We start from the raw sequence: 15,735 nt of genomic DNA on the forward strand, positions 1-15,735 counted from the left end.
CAAAAGTGAAAGCAAACTATGTGGAGAGATGGCCATTAACTGCTAGACACATTTGTGGTACTGATCTACCCCACCGGGTTCACGCCACTGTTCCCTACTCAGGAGGACAGCAGGTGAGAGGGTTTGATATTATCGATATTACAGCAACACCAAAAATCTCCCCAGTGAGAATGGGGCCTGTTTTCCTAGAATGTATTCACCCAAAAGTTGAGAGGCTACTTAAAAAACTCTTTGGAGCAGGGACTGAGTAGATGAATCGAAATGGAAGCACAGGGAAAAGCAACGTGTCCTGGGTCATCCGGAGCCAGATTTATCAGAAGTAGCCTAATGGCCTCCTGAGGCCTTGACCTTCATCTTGTCTGCTAAGCTGTGCTGACATAAACCTGCCATGCACACACATACACTGAAAGAAAACCCCACTCTGATCAAGGTGTATAAAAAATTAGGCTCTTGAGTCCTTGCATAATAGATTCTGAATAGTTTGGGCAACTCCCATTGCCATTATTTATTTAGGAACCCCACTCCGGGCACCTCAGTTTGAAAGCATTAGTATTGGAGAGATGCATGTTGGCACAAGTCTTAGTGGAAACATTCCCCTCGTTCAACCCTCAGCCTGGTGGTTGGAAAGGTTTTGCCGCAACATTTTATCTTAGGCTATAATGGTAAATTCGAGTTCAGTATGCTGCTCTGAGCACAACAGACTGGCTCCCTGTATTTCTTTGGGGTTGAATTCATGGTTTACTTTTTAACTCATAAAGGAGTAAATGGTTTGGGACCGAGTTCTGTTGTATTGCTGCTGTGGAAGTGGGCAGAGATGCTTCAGCTGAAGCTCCCTCAGTAGGTAGCTTGGGGGGCAGCCATGAGCCGGGCAGTCTTTCTGAGGGGTCCCCTGGGTCTATCACAGCCCATATTCGTTTCGATTTTGGACATACTGCAAAGCCCTTCTTTTGTTCCCCCTTTAAATATAGCAGGAGCTGAGATGGGTATATTGAATGGAAGTCTTTTGTTTATTTTTTTTTTTTTAAACCTAGGGCAATGGTTCTCAGCCTTTTTAGACTCAAGGCTCCCCTTGGAAAACACCAGCTCTCACCTTTCTCTCATTTTCTAACTATGAAAAAATAATTGAGCAGTGCTTCTGTTGCAAAGAACTCAGAAAAAAACACACCAAGTCAGAATCTTTTTGACACTGGATTCCTGTTTGATACCTCTGGGTTTATCTTGTGAAGCATGGGTTAGTTGTCTGCATATCTATCGCTAATATTGTGCAGCACCCACAGCATCTTCAGAAAAGATCTCAAGGCATCCCAGGGTGCTGCAGTACCCTGGTTGAGAATTGCTGCTGTAGGGGATAGAGCCCTGTAGCACTAGACAGGCCTGTAGTAGCAGTTTAAATGTTTGGAGAAATAAATACATGGGAAACAATAGAATTCTTTGTGCCTCTTCCCCCAGCACAAGTTTCTAATAATGTCACTTGCTGACAGATGAGCCACACAACCTCCAAGCAGTCTGTTTGCCTCTCCACCAGAACAGCTATGTTACGAGTCTGGTGTAAATAGACGCCCCTCTGCTGAAGGCAATGGAATCTGTGTAAAGGCTTCCTTTCACCAAGTCTGGATTTGGCCTCTTATCACCATATCCCTGCACTGGTGACAACATAATGGGGCCTTTCTCAACACTTATAATACCAGCATTATTCAAAAAATTCTCTTCATTTGCCGAGATTCTCCCCATGGGGTAAATGCAGTTATAACATTGCCAGAGTCATAAGCTGAGCAGGCCTCTAATTGTTGATTGCTTTATTTTGTATGCTGTTTTGTTCCTCCCTCTCCCTTACCTCTAGATGCATATGGTGGAATATTTAGGCGGTGAGAAAAAATTATCACATACTTCTGAGCTTCTGCCCAGGCTTCCAAACTCAGCCATGGACACCAAAGTTTCTGATTTCCTTCATGAACTAAGTGCCAAACGTAGGAGCCAGGCTGATCTTCCCGCTTTTTCATCTGCTCTGGAGTCTTTGCCTGATAAAACAGCTTCCAGTTCTGAGACTGTATCCCCGAGGCTGTCTAGCTCCAGCCTTTCCACACCACCTCCAGAAGACAGTGACTCTGAGCGGCTGGAGATAAAACGAGCAAGCAGCTCACTGGCTGAAAAGGGCTTCCCTCCATCTGAAGTCTTCACTTCTCGACATCCACGCAGTCAGGGTAGTCCTATAGAGGATGCTGCGCTGTTTATGTGCAGCCCTCTCCTCAAGAACCACATAGCAGGGGAACACAGTAAAAAGATGTCATCCTTTCAGGCAGATTATTGGGCGTGCGCCATACCTGACTGTTTACCCCCATCGCCGGACCGGCAGTCTCCACACTGGAACCCTAATAAGGAGTATGAGGAGTTGCTTGATTATACTTACCCTTTAAAGCCAAAATACAAACTTACAAACAACCCCAAGTCTATGATTCCTGATCCCTTCTTCCATGACTCAGGTGTAGATCTTGACAGCTTTTCCATGTCACCTGAAAGCACTTCAAAGTCCATGAGAGCACAAAACCAGGAACAACAGACTTTAGGAAGCCAAAGTAAGGAGTATCTGATCTCTGCAGGGAGATTTTCAACCCCTGTGTCTAAAAAGCCAGGCTGTTTTGGATTGGCTTCTTCCTGTGAACCTTCACCTATCGCTAAAGTGTCCTTTGCAGAATGTGCTTCCACTACCAGCAAACCAGATCCCTCTAGAAGTTTTGCAAACAGTTTGACTTCCTCTAAGTATGTGGGACTAACATCTTTGAATCCAATTAGCACAAATGAAAGAAGCTGCTGGAGTCCAAATAACCACTTTTCACAGTGTAACTTAAAGAAAAAGGGTGCTAGTCATTTCATACCCACAACACAAGTCCTGCCGCTAAAAAAGGAATGGGAGAATGATGAAGAGTACCTTTCTCTGCCTCCCAGACTCAAGGAGTTAGAAGGTTTGGCTCAATATTTGTCTGCTCTTTCCATAGTTGTGCGGAAACCTGGGCAAGAGCATGTCCAGCAAGACCTTCCTTGCTGCAGTGGTAGCAGAAATAAGCTTTCATCTGACTCTGTCAGTCCTGGTGGCACAGACAGGAAAGTGGAAATGGAGGGCACGGAGGATTATTGTGTTCTGTGTCATGCACAAAACTCTCAGAAGCCCTATGCTGAAAACATTAAATTGTGTAGCCAGGAGCACAAGGATTCTGAAAGACTGAATACAACCTCCACTATCAGGGCTGTGCTAGATGGGCGATACCGTGGAGCACTGGAGAGTGAAGGGCAGCATCCAAAGGACCAACAGAAAGAATCTCTTACTCAATGTATTAAGGTAGGTTGAAACCAGAAGCTAATCTTCATTTGGAAGATGAAGTCAAGGAGGGGGGGCATGTTTACCTCGTAACTCCTGTTGCACAATATTTAAATCTCCTGTAGCTCATGTTCCTACATGATATTGTCAAAACCAACCCTTTCTGTTTCACTGGAACAGATTTGGCTCTGATGGAGGGATGACCTCTGTCAGCAGGAGCTTTCAGAATTCCAGGTAGCTTCTGTCTCTTCGTGATCAGGCCCAACATTCAACTAAAGTTTTTCTGGAGCTGTCTGACATACATTGGTTTTGATCTGTTAACACTGTATTGGAGGTTCAAGTGTGCTAGAGTGCTCAAAGCTTGTCTGCATTAGATCTTCTCCCATGACATTTCCCACCAAATGGGAGTACAGGCATAGATAAAGCGGTTTCTCTGCCTTGTTTCCAGGCTTGTTCTAAGATCTTTATATTGGCACTTTTGTTTTTTGGGTTTTTTTTTTAAATGAAGCTATGCTGGTGGGGAAAGAAATTTAGTGTAGACCCAGCTAGAGCGAAACTGAACTGAAATTGCCAGTTTTTCTGTTGAATTAGGATGGTTTTGATAAGGATGATCCTGCCTCAGGCAGAAGGTTGGACTAGATGACCTATGGAGGTTCGTTCTTGCCCTACTTCTCTGTGATTTGATGAAATTGTGCATTGGCTTAATTGTGCTTGAAATTTCAACCAGGCTCACTGGAAAGTTATGGAGCCTCTCAATGAACTGCCTCTAACTTAGGGATATTATGAAACTAGGCAAATTTTCTCCTGTTTCAGGACTTGTTAGAAAAGTTGAATGAGTTTCTATCTCTCTTTTTTTCTATTTGTATTGTTTTGAATGATACTGATTAACAATTCATTATCATTTATAGAACTAATTGAAATTTGGGGAGGGGGGAACTTCTGAAAATTTAATGAAGTTTTGTTTGCACATCCATGGGGCTGGTTTCTCTCTTCTGGATTCTGATGAAAATTTAGGAGAGAAAAATGAAGGAGAAACCTCATCACATTCTCATTTTATACTGGTAATAATTTGTTCTTCTTCCTGTATGGGAATAGCTGTGCCAGTATGACTTAAGACATATTGGGGTGGGCAGTGGTACCACTGTACTGCTGTGGTGAAAATAGCATACCTTTTTTGTATAAACAAAACCCAGGTGAATTAGGCCCAGATCCCAAGCTTAAAGTCAGCAGAGAGAGCATGCACCCCCATGCATAAGGTACTCAACATAAACCCTTGTTGGGGCTTAAAAATTAGGTATTTGTTTTGAAAATATAAATGTATAGAGTTTGAAAGATTGGGGGGAAATTCATTTGCTAACTTCTGTATTCTACAAACTGAAGCCTGCACTTCTCCAGGGAGATGTTAGCAGACTTTATACCTCTGAAGAACTCCATTGACTTCAAGACCTTTAATAACAGGCATTTAAAGATTTATACAGTGGGGGTCAGCCTTTTTAGCTGACAAGCCACTTCCTTCCTCTTCCCCTGCTTAATCTGCTGCTCTGCTCTCTGCTTCCTTACCTATGCTTCCTACCTGATTTTCTGCTTTGCTTTCTGCTTCCTGCCCTATCTGGTGCTGTGCTACCTGTCTGTCCCCTCCCCTGATGTGCTCCATAGCACCCATGCCACGGATTAGTCACTCCAGGGTTAATACATCTGACCCACTGCAAGTGCTGCTTGACAGCTAACTTGCATGCCATATTTTTTTCAGCATGCTGTTTTGGGTACTAGTATTCATTTCAAGAGTGGTGAACTCAAGCTAACATGTCTCCTTTGTGGCTGGTGGGAAGTAATTGTGGGGAGTGAAGGAAGAGACCAGCGCTCAAAAAGGCTATTAAAAGTTCAGAGTGTCGAAGCCAGCAGAGAACAAGCATTTTATGAAGCATTGTTTGGCCAGCTATTAATGTTTGTGGTATCTTCTTTGTTACAGAAATAAATAAGTAATGCCTTTTATTATGATTCATCTAAGTAGATATTTTGCTGTCAGCTAGAAGAGCTAATTCATTGGCTGTATACAGTAGCAGAAGTTACAGATAACTGGATTCCACCTCAACCAGATGCTGAAAGTGTGAAAACATCCCTACATCGTTACTTGGTAAGTGGATCTTCTGGTCTTTCCCTTTCCTTTCTCTTCTTGAAGTGCATTTTGTTAGGAAGTACTGTGTATTTTCTTAAATACTTCATTATTTTGATTATAAATCTACTATTTTATTTCCTTCAAAGGTAAAATTGCACTTGCTTGTTCATGAAGTAAAAATACCTAGTAAAAAATGTTTCAGTTTTTGTTTTGGTACATCATTTCACCCTTCGGGTCCTTTACTTGGTTATTTGGTTTTCTTATGGATATTTAGGAGAAAAGCTGCTTTACTTGAAATTTTAACCTGAAATGTGGGACTGACATTATCAGAACAATACAGTACTTATTGGATGTAATTCTTCTTCCCATACACCATGGTTTTTTTGCTTGGTGCTATTCTGGGGGTCAGAGACCTAGAAGGCAGTCCCTGAATTCTTATAGACTTCTAGGGCAACCCTGGGCAAATTGCTTAGTCTTTCTGTATCTCAGATCCTCCTTTTTTAAAACAGAGATAATAGCACTGTCCCCTCTTCTCCCCAGGGGCAGTGTGAGCATAAATGCACTGGAGTGTGAGATGTTCAGATTTTAGAATGGCATGGGCTCTGCCCTGTGAGTTCCTAAGGGATTGCTTGGGTCAAGGGACCTCATTTTCTATGGATGTGGTAAAATCATTCATGACCTCAGACTGATACTCCTCAAATATGTGCCATGTAGTGGGCTTAGGCCTGGGGACTGTCTCTGATGATACTCAGTACCTTTCCTTTCCTCTCTTTTAAGAATATGCCCTATATCAATCTACGCAAACTGCCAGAAAGTTCACCGGTTCATGTGGAGCCATTAAAGGGTCTCTGCCTAAGTTCTCTCTTCCTGGTTGTTTGGAGGGCATAAGTGATGCCCAGGGCTAGATATCATCATTAACTTGGTTCTTTTTTCAGACCACACATGCTTGCTATGCTAAGCCTTCCACTCATGGTGGTGAAAAGAACAGGCTAGTGCTACTTAATCCTTTTTAAAATAAAAGTGTTAGATAGAGGGAGTTATTCCTTATCTCCCATCCCCACCTCCAGGACCCTGGGAAGCAGAGTGGTCCTGGGATACCATGTGGCACAGGAAGCTTTTAGAACAAGCAACTGGCTGTGTGGCCTTTGCACAGGTTACCTAAGCTCTGATACTCACCTGTGGGTCTTAAAAGGCTGTTGTGAGGATTAGGTAACATTTATACTTGAGAAGAACTGTGGCTGGACTCAACAGATAGGGCATTTTCCCTTGGCAGTGAGAAATTTATGAACATGCTTCCCAAGGAGTTTCCCTAAGTCAGGGCCTGTCTTGGGTGTTGCTCTCACTGGTCCTGGGACAGATCACAGGATCCAGATGCCCCAAAAACGAAAGAGAAGGGCAAATCGAGTGACACCAAAACACCAAGCATATCGCACCTTCAAAACGGCGGTCATCTGCAAGCCAGAAGGTCAGAAATGTTGAGGCTTTTTCAGTTCATATGATGCACTGGCCCACTAAATTGAGGTCCTGCTGTTGTTGGCAGTGTGTCATATTATCCTTTCTATAAGCTTACCAAGCTGTGTCTTAAAAGCTATTATATTCTTCTTTGTGCTGCTTACATCTGGTGGAAGACTATACTAACCATAATAGCAGTCACTTTCCAGAACCAAAGCCCAGGTTTCTGATGCAAGTAGCCACAGGCCCGGCAAGCATCTAGGGGTACATTTGTATTTCTGCTGATGCTGCCCAAAGTGTTTTTTGGTTTTTGGTTTTCTTAACAAACATGCCAACAGCCATGTTTTCTTCCCAGGAATTCAAGAAGGATATAGCTGATCACCAGACACTGACAGAGAGTGTGTTACGCCAGGGTGGAATCCTTCTCAGATGCATGGCATCAAATTCACCAGGTGAGGAAAGCTGAAGGCAAGCTGTGGCAAATCCCTCAGAGTGAGAGTCGATAGACTTTCCAGGAGGTTGACAGAGTCGCTAGCTGCAGCATCGCTGCTCTGAAAGCCATAATTTGACAAAAATAGATTTTGTTGGTGAGGTGGGGGGGAGAATCCACAGCCTCGTCCAGATTAACTGAAGCTTTAAAGAGTGCATGCTTTAAGGGTTGCATGCTGCAGACGAATGTGAGCAGTAGTGAGTGTTTTCTAAACCAGGGCTGTTTATCGGTGACCCTGAACTGCAGGGTTAATGAGAGCTTTTATTTACCCAAGTTTGGCAGCCAGACCAACCTCTTGGTGATGGCAGATAACTTCGGTTATTTGACTACATTGCTCACAAACAAGCCTGGAGCCGACAGTCAATTTTAGGCTAGTGTCATCCTCTCCTTACAGCACCTCTTCTTTGTGTCATTTGTCAAAGGTATTTGTCAGTTGCCTGGGTATGTGGGGGATCCATGTATTTATACTTCCTGCCAGTACCTCTGAATAATTGCCTCTTGCACAGGCTGTACTTGCCAACTTCATCCCCAGCAAATGCACAGCTGGAGGCTCCTGACATATTACCCAATGGCAGTGCCCCTGGCTGCCCTGAAATTTGCAGTGACAGCAGCAGAGGATGATTTGTCCTCTAATTCATAAATTGATCGCCTTGGCCGCTTCCTTTCCCTTCCTGCAGACTGCTCCTTCCTCTCCATTATTGACTGGCATTGCAGCAGAGCTGATCAAACCACATGTCCTTTCTCTAATACAGTAATGCAGCAGCAGTAAACTGTAGCTTTGGTTCCCAGCCACCATTCCCTTAGAATCGTAGGAATGCAGGATGGGAAGGGGCTTCCTGGTCCACCAGGTCCGATCCTCTGCATTCGGAAGCTGTCTTTAACCAAAGGAATCCCCAGAATTGCCTCTGCAAGCTCTTGTTTGCAACTGCAAGGACATATCCAAAATGCCCAGACACCCTACAAATGTAGCATAGGTAAAAACAGGGTAGATAAGGGCACTGCTTTATACCCTGCCACTTCAGAATCAGGGAAGTAGTTAGGTATCATAGACCTGAAGAATCCTTTAGTTTTTTCTAAGGATTTGATGGCGGTGGCATAGTAAACTCCCACTGAGCTCCAGTTTGGTGTATAGATCTTGTGATTGCAACTAGGAGGGGACAGATGGCTTCCATTGTATCCTTCAGAGTCTAAGCCTGGCCTCTGTTGCACCTTGGGACAGTCAGCTCTGTGTTAAGGTAGCCTTGAATGGGCATCTACAGCCCCCATCAGAAGAGCTGGAGTGTGCCTCTCCTTGCCTTATGTACCACACCTCCTGGCCCCAGACTACATAGGTGGGCAGAGTGGGTTATTGTGTTTGGAAGGGACCACCTTTCTGACACCTGGTGTTACCTGGTGGGGAGATCAATTTGAAGTTCAGCTCTTTTTGCTGCTGCAGATAGGATGGGCCCAAGTATGGTCCAAAATCAGGAGCTGGTTCCTCAAGAGTGTATGGATAAATTTGTTTTAAGGCCAGATTGTTTTGGTGCTTTTTGAATTCCAGAGGCAGTGGGAAAAGAAAGGGCCCGCGCCTAGTTTAAGATAAATTTGTCAGCCACTGGGTGATAGGACTATTTTGCTGTATTGTGGACATTACTATGAAGTAAAGTCTCACTATCCAGGGGGAAGAATGTTGGATTGTTTTGTTCTGTGAAACTTTGCGCTTGTAAACTTGAAAATGCTTGGGATGTGAAAGAAAGAGGGAAGGATAATAACTGGGCCTTTGCCTGGATGGATCTTTGAAAATGACTCCACTGCATAAGGGAATGAAATCAAGCTGAAACTTTATTGAAAGCAATTTACATTAAAAATGATTAGATTTACAGGTACAAAATACAGCCCCTTCAGACAAATGCTGAACCCTCTGAACCAGAAGGCTTTATCCTCGGGATCTCTAAATGCCTTTTTTTCTATTGTAATATACCAAGAGAGTTTGGAAGAGGCTAAGAACCATGGGACTGTATGTAGGCTTGTAAATATGTGTACTTTTATTTTGAACTCAGACCTGTCTAATGGAGGTAGAATGCTTCTTTTCTTTTCTTCATGCTGACGTTGCATCAGATGAATGTTCATGCTTGTAAAACCTTCTCTCTCTTCTTACTGGTCAGTTTTAGAGGATGCCTTGAGTTTGCTAGCAAAACAGTCGGAGGAACTTGAAAATCATGCGGAGCGCTTGTATGAGTCAGTGTTAGCAGCTATGGATACCACTGGAAGCAACAACCTGACAAAGGACGGGGGTGCTCAACAAACCGTTGTCCAGGCTAAAGAATCCGAGTGGGTAAGCAGAGGGCTACGTTAGGATGGAATAGCTTCTCTTGTGTTGGTTTTTGTGATGTGGTGTATGCCAAAGTATGCATTTAAAATGAGATGGTTGTGCAAATCAGACTTCTCTGTGTGACTAGAGAGACCATATTTTGCAAGTTCCAAAAGGGTAGATTGGCCCATCCTGATCAAAGGAGGCTCAAAAGTGCACCTCATAACTGTGAGGGGTTAGAACGGAAGATTGTTTGGACTTTTTGTAAATGACTGTCTCCAAAGGAGGGGACTGGACTCAGTGGCCCAAGAGGCTCCTATGAAACTGGTGCAGTGTTCCTTAGCTGAATGGAGTGCAGAAAATGAGACAACATGGGTGGCAAAATGTTGGTGACATGCAGTTGATTGGAATAAACAAATGCAGGGAACTCCCCAAGGGACTTAAACAGGGGAACAGCCAGCAGAATGGAAGCTGTAGCTGGAGTTCACTGCTGAAAAATGGAAGGGAGGAATGACCTAGGACAGTAGGACAATGGAGAGTGACCTAGGACAGTGGGGGTCAACCTCTTTGGCAGGCATACCATAAATTGACCCCACACCCTACCCGAGTGCCACTCTGATCCTCTTCCCCTGCCTGGTCAGCTGCTCTGCTTTCTGATTAGAGGAATAGCTGGGTCAAAGCCAAGGGATTGGAGTCTGAGACAGAGCTGAGTCAACAGGTAGAGGCAGAGATAGGGAGGCAAGTGGGGTCAGAACCTGATGGCTGAGTCCGAGACAGAGCAAGACACGAGGCAGAGGCAATAGTCAGTCTGACCTGGGCTGGCAACAGTATGTCAAGCCAGGTGTCAGGAGACAGGAACATGGAGCAGCAGAGCAGTTTGGAGGCGGCAAGAAACTTGGATCCTCTCCTACTGTTCCTGCTTCAGGTATAAGCAGTGGCCTGGTGGAGGTCTGTACTGGTGCTTGCCTCTGGGGCCCTTAGGGCTGATGTTCAAGACTGGTTCCTGACACCTGCCCTGTGCTCTCTGCCCAATCTGCTGTTCTTCTGCTCCCTGTCCTATCTGCCACTGTGCTACCTGTCTCTTCCTGCTCTCGTGTGCCCCACACAAAGGCTGTCTGTGACATGCATATCAGATTGGCCACCCCTGATCTGGAAGATCCTTCTGCTCGGATCTAAATCACCATGAATGTTGAGGGGAAAAGATTTGGCCATGGTTGTAATGAAAACTTCCCCTTGATGCTTACCAAGCAGAAAAAAGAAGCAAGAGAGCAGTGCAAGTGAACGTGTGTAAAGTATGGGATTGAACAACAGGGTAATACTTTCTGTGAATCAGTAATACGTCCTAATCTGGTTAGTTTGGGTTCTTTCCTGAAACAAGACTATACACCAGCAGCAGACCAAGAAGTCCAGACTTTTAGAGGCATGGAAAAAGTAAATTGCACCCTGTGCCAGAAAAAAAGATTGAGGGACCTTTCAGTTAATTTGAAAGGCAACATGTTTTGAAACAAGTGCTGTTCATCACAACACTGGCTGGGCCTTGGGATAGATTGCCACAAGAGTATGATTGAAGTAGTAGGATTCAGGAAATGTTTAGCCAGTTGTGGAGACCCTCCATTGTTATACCAGAGAGACCAGGCAATAGGTTAAGGAATAACTTTTGATGAGGTGGCTTGCAATAGCAGGGGGTTAGTCTGTGCTAGTCCCGTGTTCTCCTCTAACTCCATAACCAAGCACAGAGGCAGAAACAGATCCAGGATTTTACAAAGGGGGTGTGATTGCAGTGACTGGTGCTGCAGGGGTGGCTGCACCCCTCTCCCAGCCTCCTCCCCTTGCTTCCCACTACTAAGGCAGGCAGACAGCACTGCAGGAGCAGCAGCCAAGGACCTAAGCCTCAAGGAAAATAAGTACTACCCCCCACTATGCTCAGAGGCACATCCCTTCCTCTCCCATTGCCTACCCTATCTTGCCTGTCACTGCCAAGTACTGTCCTGGGAGTGAGACAAGCTCCTGTCCTAGTCTGGCTGGGCTGTGTGCGGACTGCACTCACTGGGCACTGCCAGGGGAGGGGCATGTTTCTGCACTCTGCACTCTGCACCTGCTCCCAAGCTGGCAGGGAAAACCTGGGAGGGAGGATGCACCTACCCACTGCCATCACTGCTGCAGTCCTGGGCTGAGCACAGCCCCTGTGCAGCCCAGCTGAAGAGGGCAGGAGTTCCTCTTCCATCCCAGTGGAAGGTGATGGAGGGAAGAATGAGAGGGAGAGGGGACATGCTATTGAGCACAGAGGGGAAAAGAGAGGGGGAATACTTACCTTCTTTGACACTTAAGTCCATGGCTTCTGCTCCAGTAGCATAGTCAGAAAGACAGGGGGTGCAGGGGGTGTAGCCACACCACTGCACCCCTTATGGACCCACTCTTGCACAGAAGCTATAAGGAAAAATGTCCTTGGTGAGTGTGCTGTTCCCTTGTTATACTGCAAGTTTTCTTGGTGTTTCTTCCAAAAAATGACTGCTGATTGATGCTTCAGGGGCCAGACCTAGAACAGACTGGGGTAGGCAAATTTCCTGTCCTTCGCAAGCCCTGATCACACTTCAATGGAGATCCAATGGTACGTTCCCTGGAGCTGCATGTGGCTAGCTGTGGGCAGAACTGGTAAGTACCCTCTGTGCAGCCAGCTTTCTTTGAAGTCTGGCTGAAAAGCTGCTGGAGAAGGCCGCAAAAATCGCTGCTATTAGCAGCAGCATCTCCCCCTTCTCAGCCTCTTTGTCTCAGAGGGTGGATTTGGCTCAGCTCAGGCATGGCTGCCACAGACAACCCTGAATGGGAGCAGAGCCTGAGACAGCTGTGTGTGTTGTGGGGAAGGGGCAGAGAGGGGAGCTTTGTCTTTGAGAATTACCCAGGAGAATTACACATCAAAGCCTTAGATCACAGAGATTTCCCCCTCCCTGATCCCAGGCAGACACAGGGCAGCTGCTACAGGTGTCACCAGCAGAAGGCAGACTTCTCTGGAACCATGTTGGGATGTCAGATTATAGGCAAAAAAAAAGCCTTTATGACCAAAAAAGCCTATGCTATGAAGCACTTATTTCTTTAGCACTGCTCCATTCTAATGACCAGTGTAAAACAGCCCAGCATTGTGTTTAGAGGGCTTGGATTTATTTTATTTTCTCTGTGAGACTGTAAGTTGTCCTTGTACTTGTTCCACAGAACTTGATGTTCGGCCTAGGATGACACAAAACAACAGGGGGCAATAACTTCACCTTAATGGGCTATTTTAAACCTAGCATATAAAATAGATGCATGTGATGACATGCGGGGTTCAGCCTTCATTGTATCTGTCGAGGCACCGGTTCCTGCCTACCTCAGGACATTATCTGAGCTGTTCTGTCATCTTCCATTGTAGTGCTGAAATTATTTGCCTCTTCTAATAGTCACATACCTAACTGCATTTTTAGAATGAATTTTGTCAAGGGGGCAGAAGGCTGAGGTTTCTTAGCGCACAGTACTGTCACACTTCTGGCCCATTCTGCATGAGGCATATGCTGTACTCTTAAGCTATTGATACGCAAACATCTGCATGTATAATAACTGTTATAAGAGTTTTAAGGTTGCAAATTGGATGTTGTGAGCAATGAAAGAGGAGGACTGTGCATTGGGTGTACTGAAACATACCCAGTTCCCAAGATGCTGTAGTCCTGATCTCCTGACTGGAGATGGGGTCCATGCTGGGCATTTTCCAGCATTTGAGAGGCTTTTCAGCTGAGTATAGTCTAAACCTTAAATGTCTATACCTCCTTATCCTCTGCCCCCTGCCCAGTACCGTACCTCTGAGATGTCCCGACAGCCTACAACTGGCCCTCTGCAGTTCAGCCATCCCCAGACTCTTCATCCTCACACAGTGGCCCACTGCACCTTGCATGAACTGCAGCTCTCCAGGCTTTTGTGCAGCTCTGGAGAGTACTTCACTTCCTGGCCCTCTGTGTGGGCCAGAAGCCCACTTATTCCCCAACCCCGTAAACTCTACAGCTTATCTTCCTCCCTAGAAGACCACTGCTTCCTCAAATGGCACACTACTTCCCCTCAGCAGCCCCAGCCGGTGAGCAAGCACCACTTCCTGCTGTTGCAAATGCAGTCATTAACTTGAATACAGAAGCCGACTAAGCAACATGCTTCTCTCCCCCTTTGGAGATGCTGGACACAGTTGTGTTTGCTGCCTCTGCCTTTTAAAGCCCTGCTATAGCCCACATTATCCTAACAGCATGTGGTGCCTTAGCCTTCTCACTCTCCTGTCCTAAGGCCAGAATGTTTTTAGTTGTGTGGCCTCTACCGCAGGGTATCCCCCCTCATTCTTAGTCCCCTTTAACCTGGGAGAGAGTGTTGGAGTGTTCCTGCTGTTTCTTTAGCCTGCTTCTGCCTATGGATTTCCTGAATTTCCTCCCTGCCTCTTCCTGCATTATGAGGATGTGTCATCATCTTAGGGGCAAGAAGGGGGAGGGGGAAGCACAGCAAGGAGCTCTAAGAGAAAGAGAAGCAGGAAGCAGCAGCCTGCTTTAAAGGAGCACAGCAGGGCTTGCAGCTTCCGGGTTCTGTCTGCTATAAATGACCAGTTCCCAGAAAGGCACTGACGATAAATGGTCAGCAGTCTCAGTGCAAAAAAGCACCCTGACTGCAGCGGGACTTAGGCCTGTGCTGTCTTAAATCAGAGCATGTAAAGGAGTAACCCTACCAGCAGGCGAGAAGGTAGAGGGTACAAGCAGTCATGAAACTGGTGTTACCATCTTCTGTTGACATCTAACTTCAACATTCAGTTTTGCTACGTCTGCCTTAATTCCTGTAAGATTTCTTCTGAAACTACATCCTAGGACTGCGAAAGAACTTAACATTGTTTTGACCCTGCTCTTGTGTGATGGATCTCCTTATAAAGTGTGTACAAGCAAGGCTTCCTAACAAATAAATGCCAACACTTTGAAGGCTGTTGGAGTTAATGCCTGTAGTGCTCGTACCATATTGTTCCAATTGTAAGTTGACCTATGTTGAATTAGGGGAAACAGTCTTTTCCCTGAATATTACTCAGCTACACAGAAGGAGTTTGAACTGTTACTGACAAAATTCCACGGGGGAATCAAATAACCAAGGAAAGGACCCACAGGGTTAAATGCCCCTAAAACACCTGAATAAAATCAAGTTCTGACTTGATATTTTTCTTGCATGCGCAAAAAAAATGCTGGGGGCCCGTTAGGGTGAAACCTGTACATAAACAGAAAGTGGGGTTTTTATGGTTCTTTCGGAGTGTAGGGGAGTCAACTGATGGTCAGGACAATAAGAGTTTTATTTATTTTTGATAAGAATTCAATCCCTGGTGCATGCGACTCAAATCCAGCCCTAGTGACTTTCAGTAAATGCCAGGAATTAGCCAGCTGGGTGGCTGTGTTTTAAGTAGGTCTAGGTCACAGCTGGCACGACAACTCTTTTCCCAGGGGTTTTCTACACTTGAATGTTCACTTGTATTTTTAATAATCTGAGAGCAGGAAAGAGGCAAGTGTTCGCCCTGAGACTAAGGAGCAATGGTCTGCACTGTGTCTCTCTGAGATTGACATTAGCGTAAGACACGACTGAAAATTCAGGTGCAGCATCCCTGATGGAGGCATGACAGGACTAGTGATGCACCATCAGGAGCTGGTGAGCAGGCACATAGGCTTATTTTTCTAGTCCTAAACAGGCTTCAGCTTAATCTGTTGAATGTTTTCCAGCAGCTTGTGCCCCTGGGCCTCCTGAGAACAAGAGGGATTGTGCATGCAAGCTGCTGTAGTCCCCCTGCTTTGCCCATGGCAGGTTAGGGTGCTATCTATGTCTTGTCTTGCATCGTGGTTGATGGTAGTTTTTTGAAGAGGTTAGATTATGGATTTGTAGAGGATGGCTTGGATAGGGATGATCCTGTCTCAGGCAGGGGGTTGGACTAGATGATCTCTGGAGGTCCCATTCAACCCCACTTCTCCGATTTTATGAAGGCAAAAAGTCTGGCTGGTGCCTATATAGAGTTTGGTACAGCTGAGCATAGTCAGCTCTTTTGCATA

The 15,735-nt window shown here is 45.4% G+C and overlaps 1 protein-coding gene across 15 annotated transcripts in view; it reads left to right on the plus strand.

Moving 5' to 3' along the window:
• Nucleotides 1-15,735, plus strand: part of CEP68 (centrosomal protein 68) — a 32,650-nt gene that overhangs the window by 12,193 nt on the left and 4,722 nt on the right. For 11 of the 15 annotated variants that reach the window (XR_003093542.1, XR_003093541.1, XM_025201464.1 and 8 more), the window contains 5 exons: nucleotides 1-113; nucleotides 1,841-3,334; nucleotides 5,325-5,447; nucleotides 7,237-7,333; nucleotides 9,516-9,685. The exon at nucleotides 1-113 is cut by the window's left edge and continues 343 nt beyond it. Coding sequence is in view for 13 of the 15 variants with exons in the window: in XM_025201464.1 (XP_025057249.1) it covers nucleotides 1-113; nucleotides 1,841-3,334; nucleotides 5,325-5,447; nucleotides 7,237-7,333; nucleotides 9,516-9,685 (1,997 nt within the window). In the remaining 2 variants the exon portion in view is untranslated. The remainder of the gene's footprint in view (nucleotides 114-1,840; nucleotides 3,335-5,324; nucleotides 5,448-7,236; nucleotides 7,334-9,515; nucleotides 9,686-15,735) is intronic. The other 4 variants (XM_025201469.1, XM_025201470.1, XM_025201471.1 and 1 more) reach the window with 1 other exon arrangement.

Source organism: Alligator sinensis, unplaced genomic scaffold (assembly GCF_000455745.1).
Source record: "Alligator sinensis unplaced genomic scaffold, ASM45574v1 scaffold939_1, whole genome shotgun sequence".
Taxonomy (NCBI): Eukaryota; Metazoa; Chordata; order Crocodylia; family Alligatoridae; genus Alligator; species Alligator sinensis.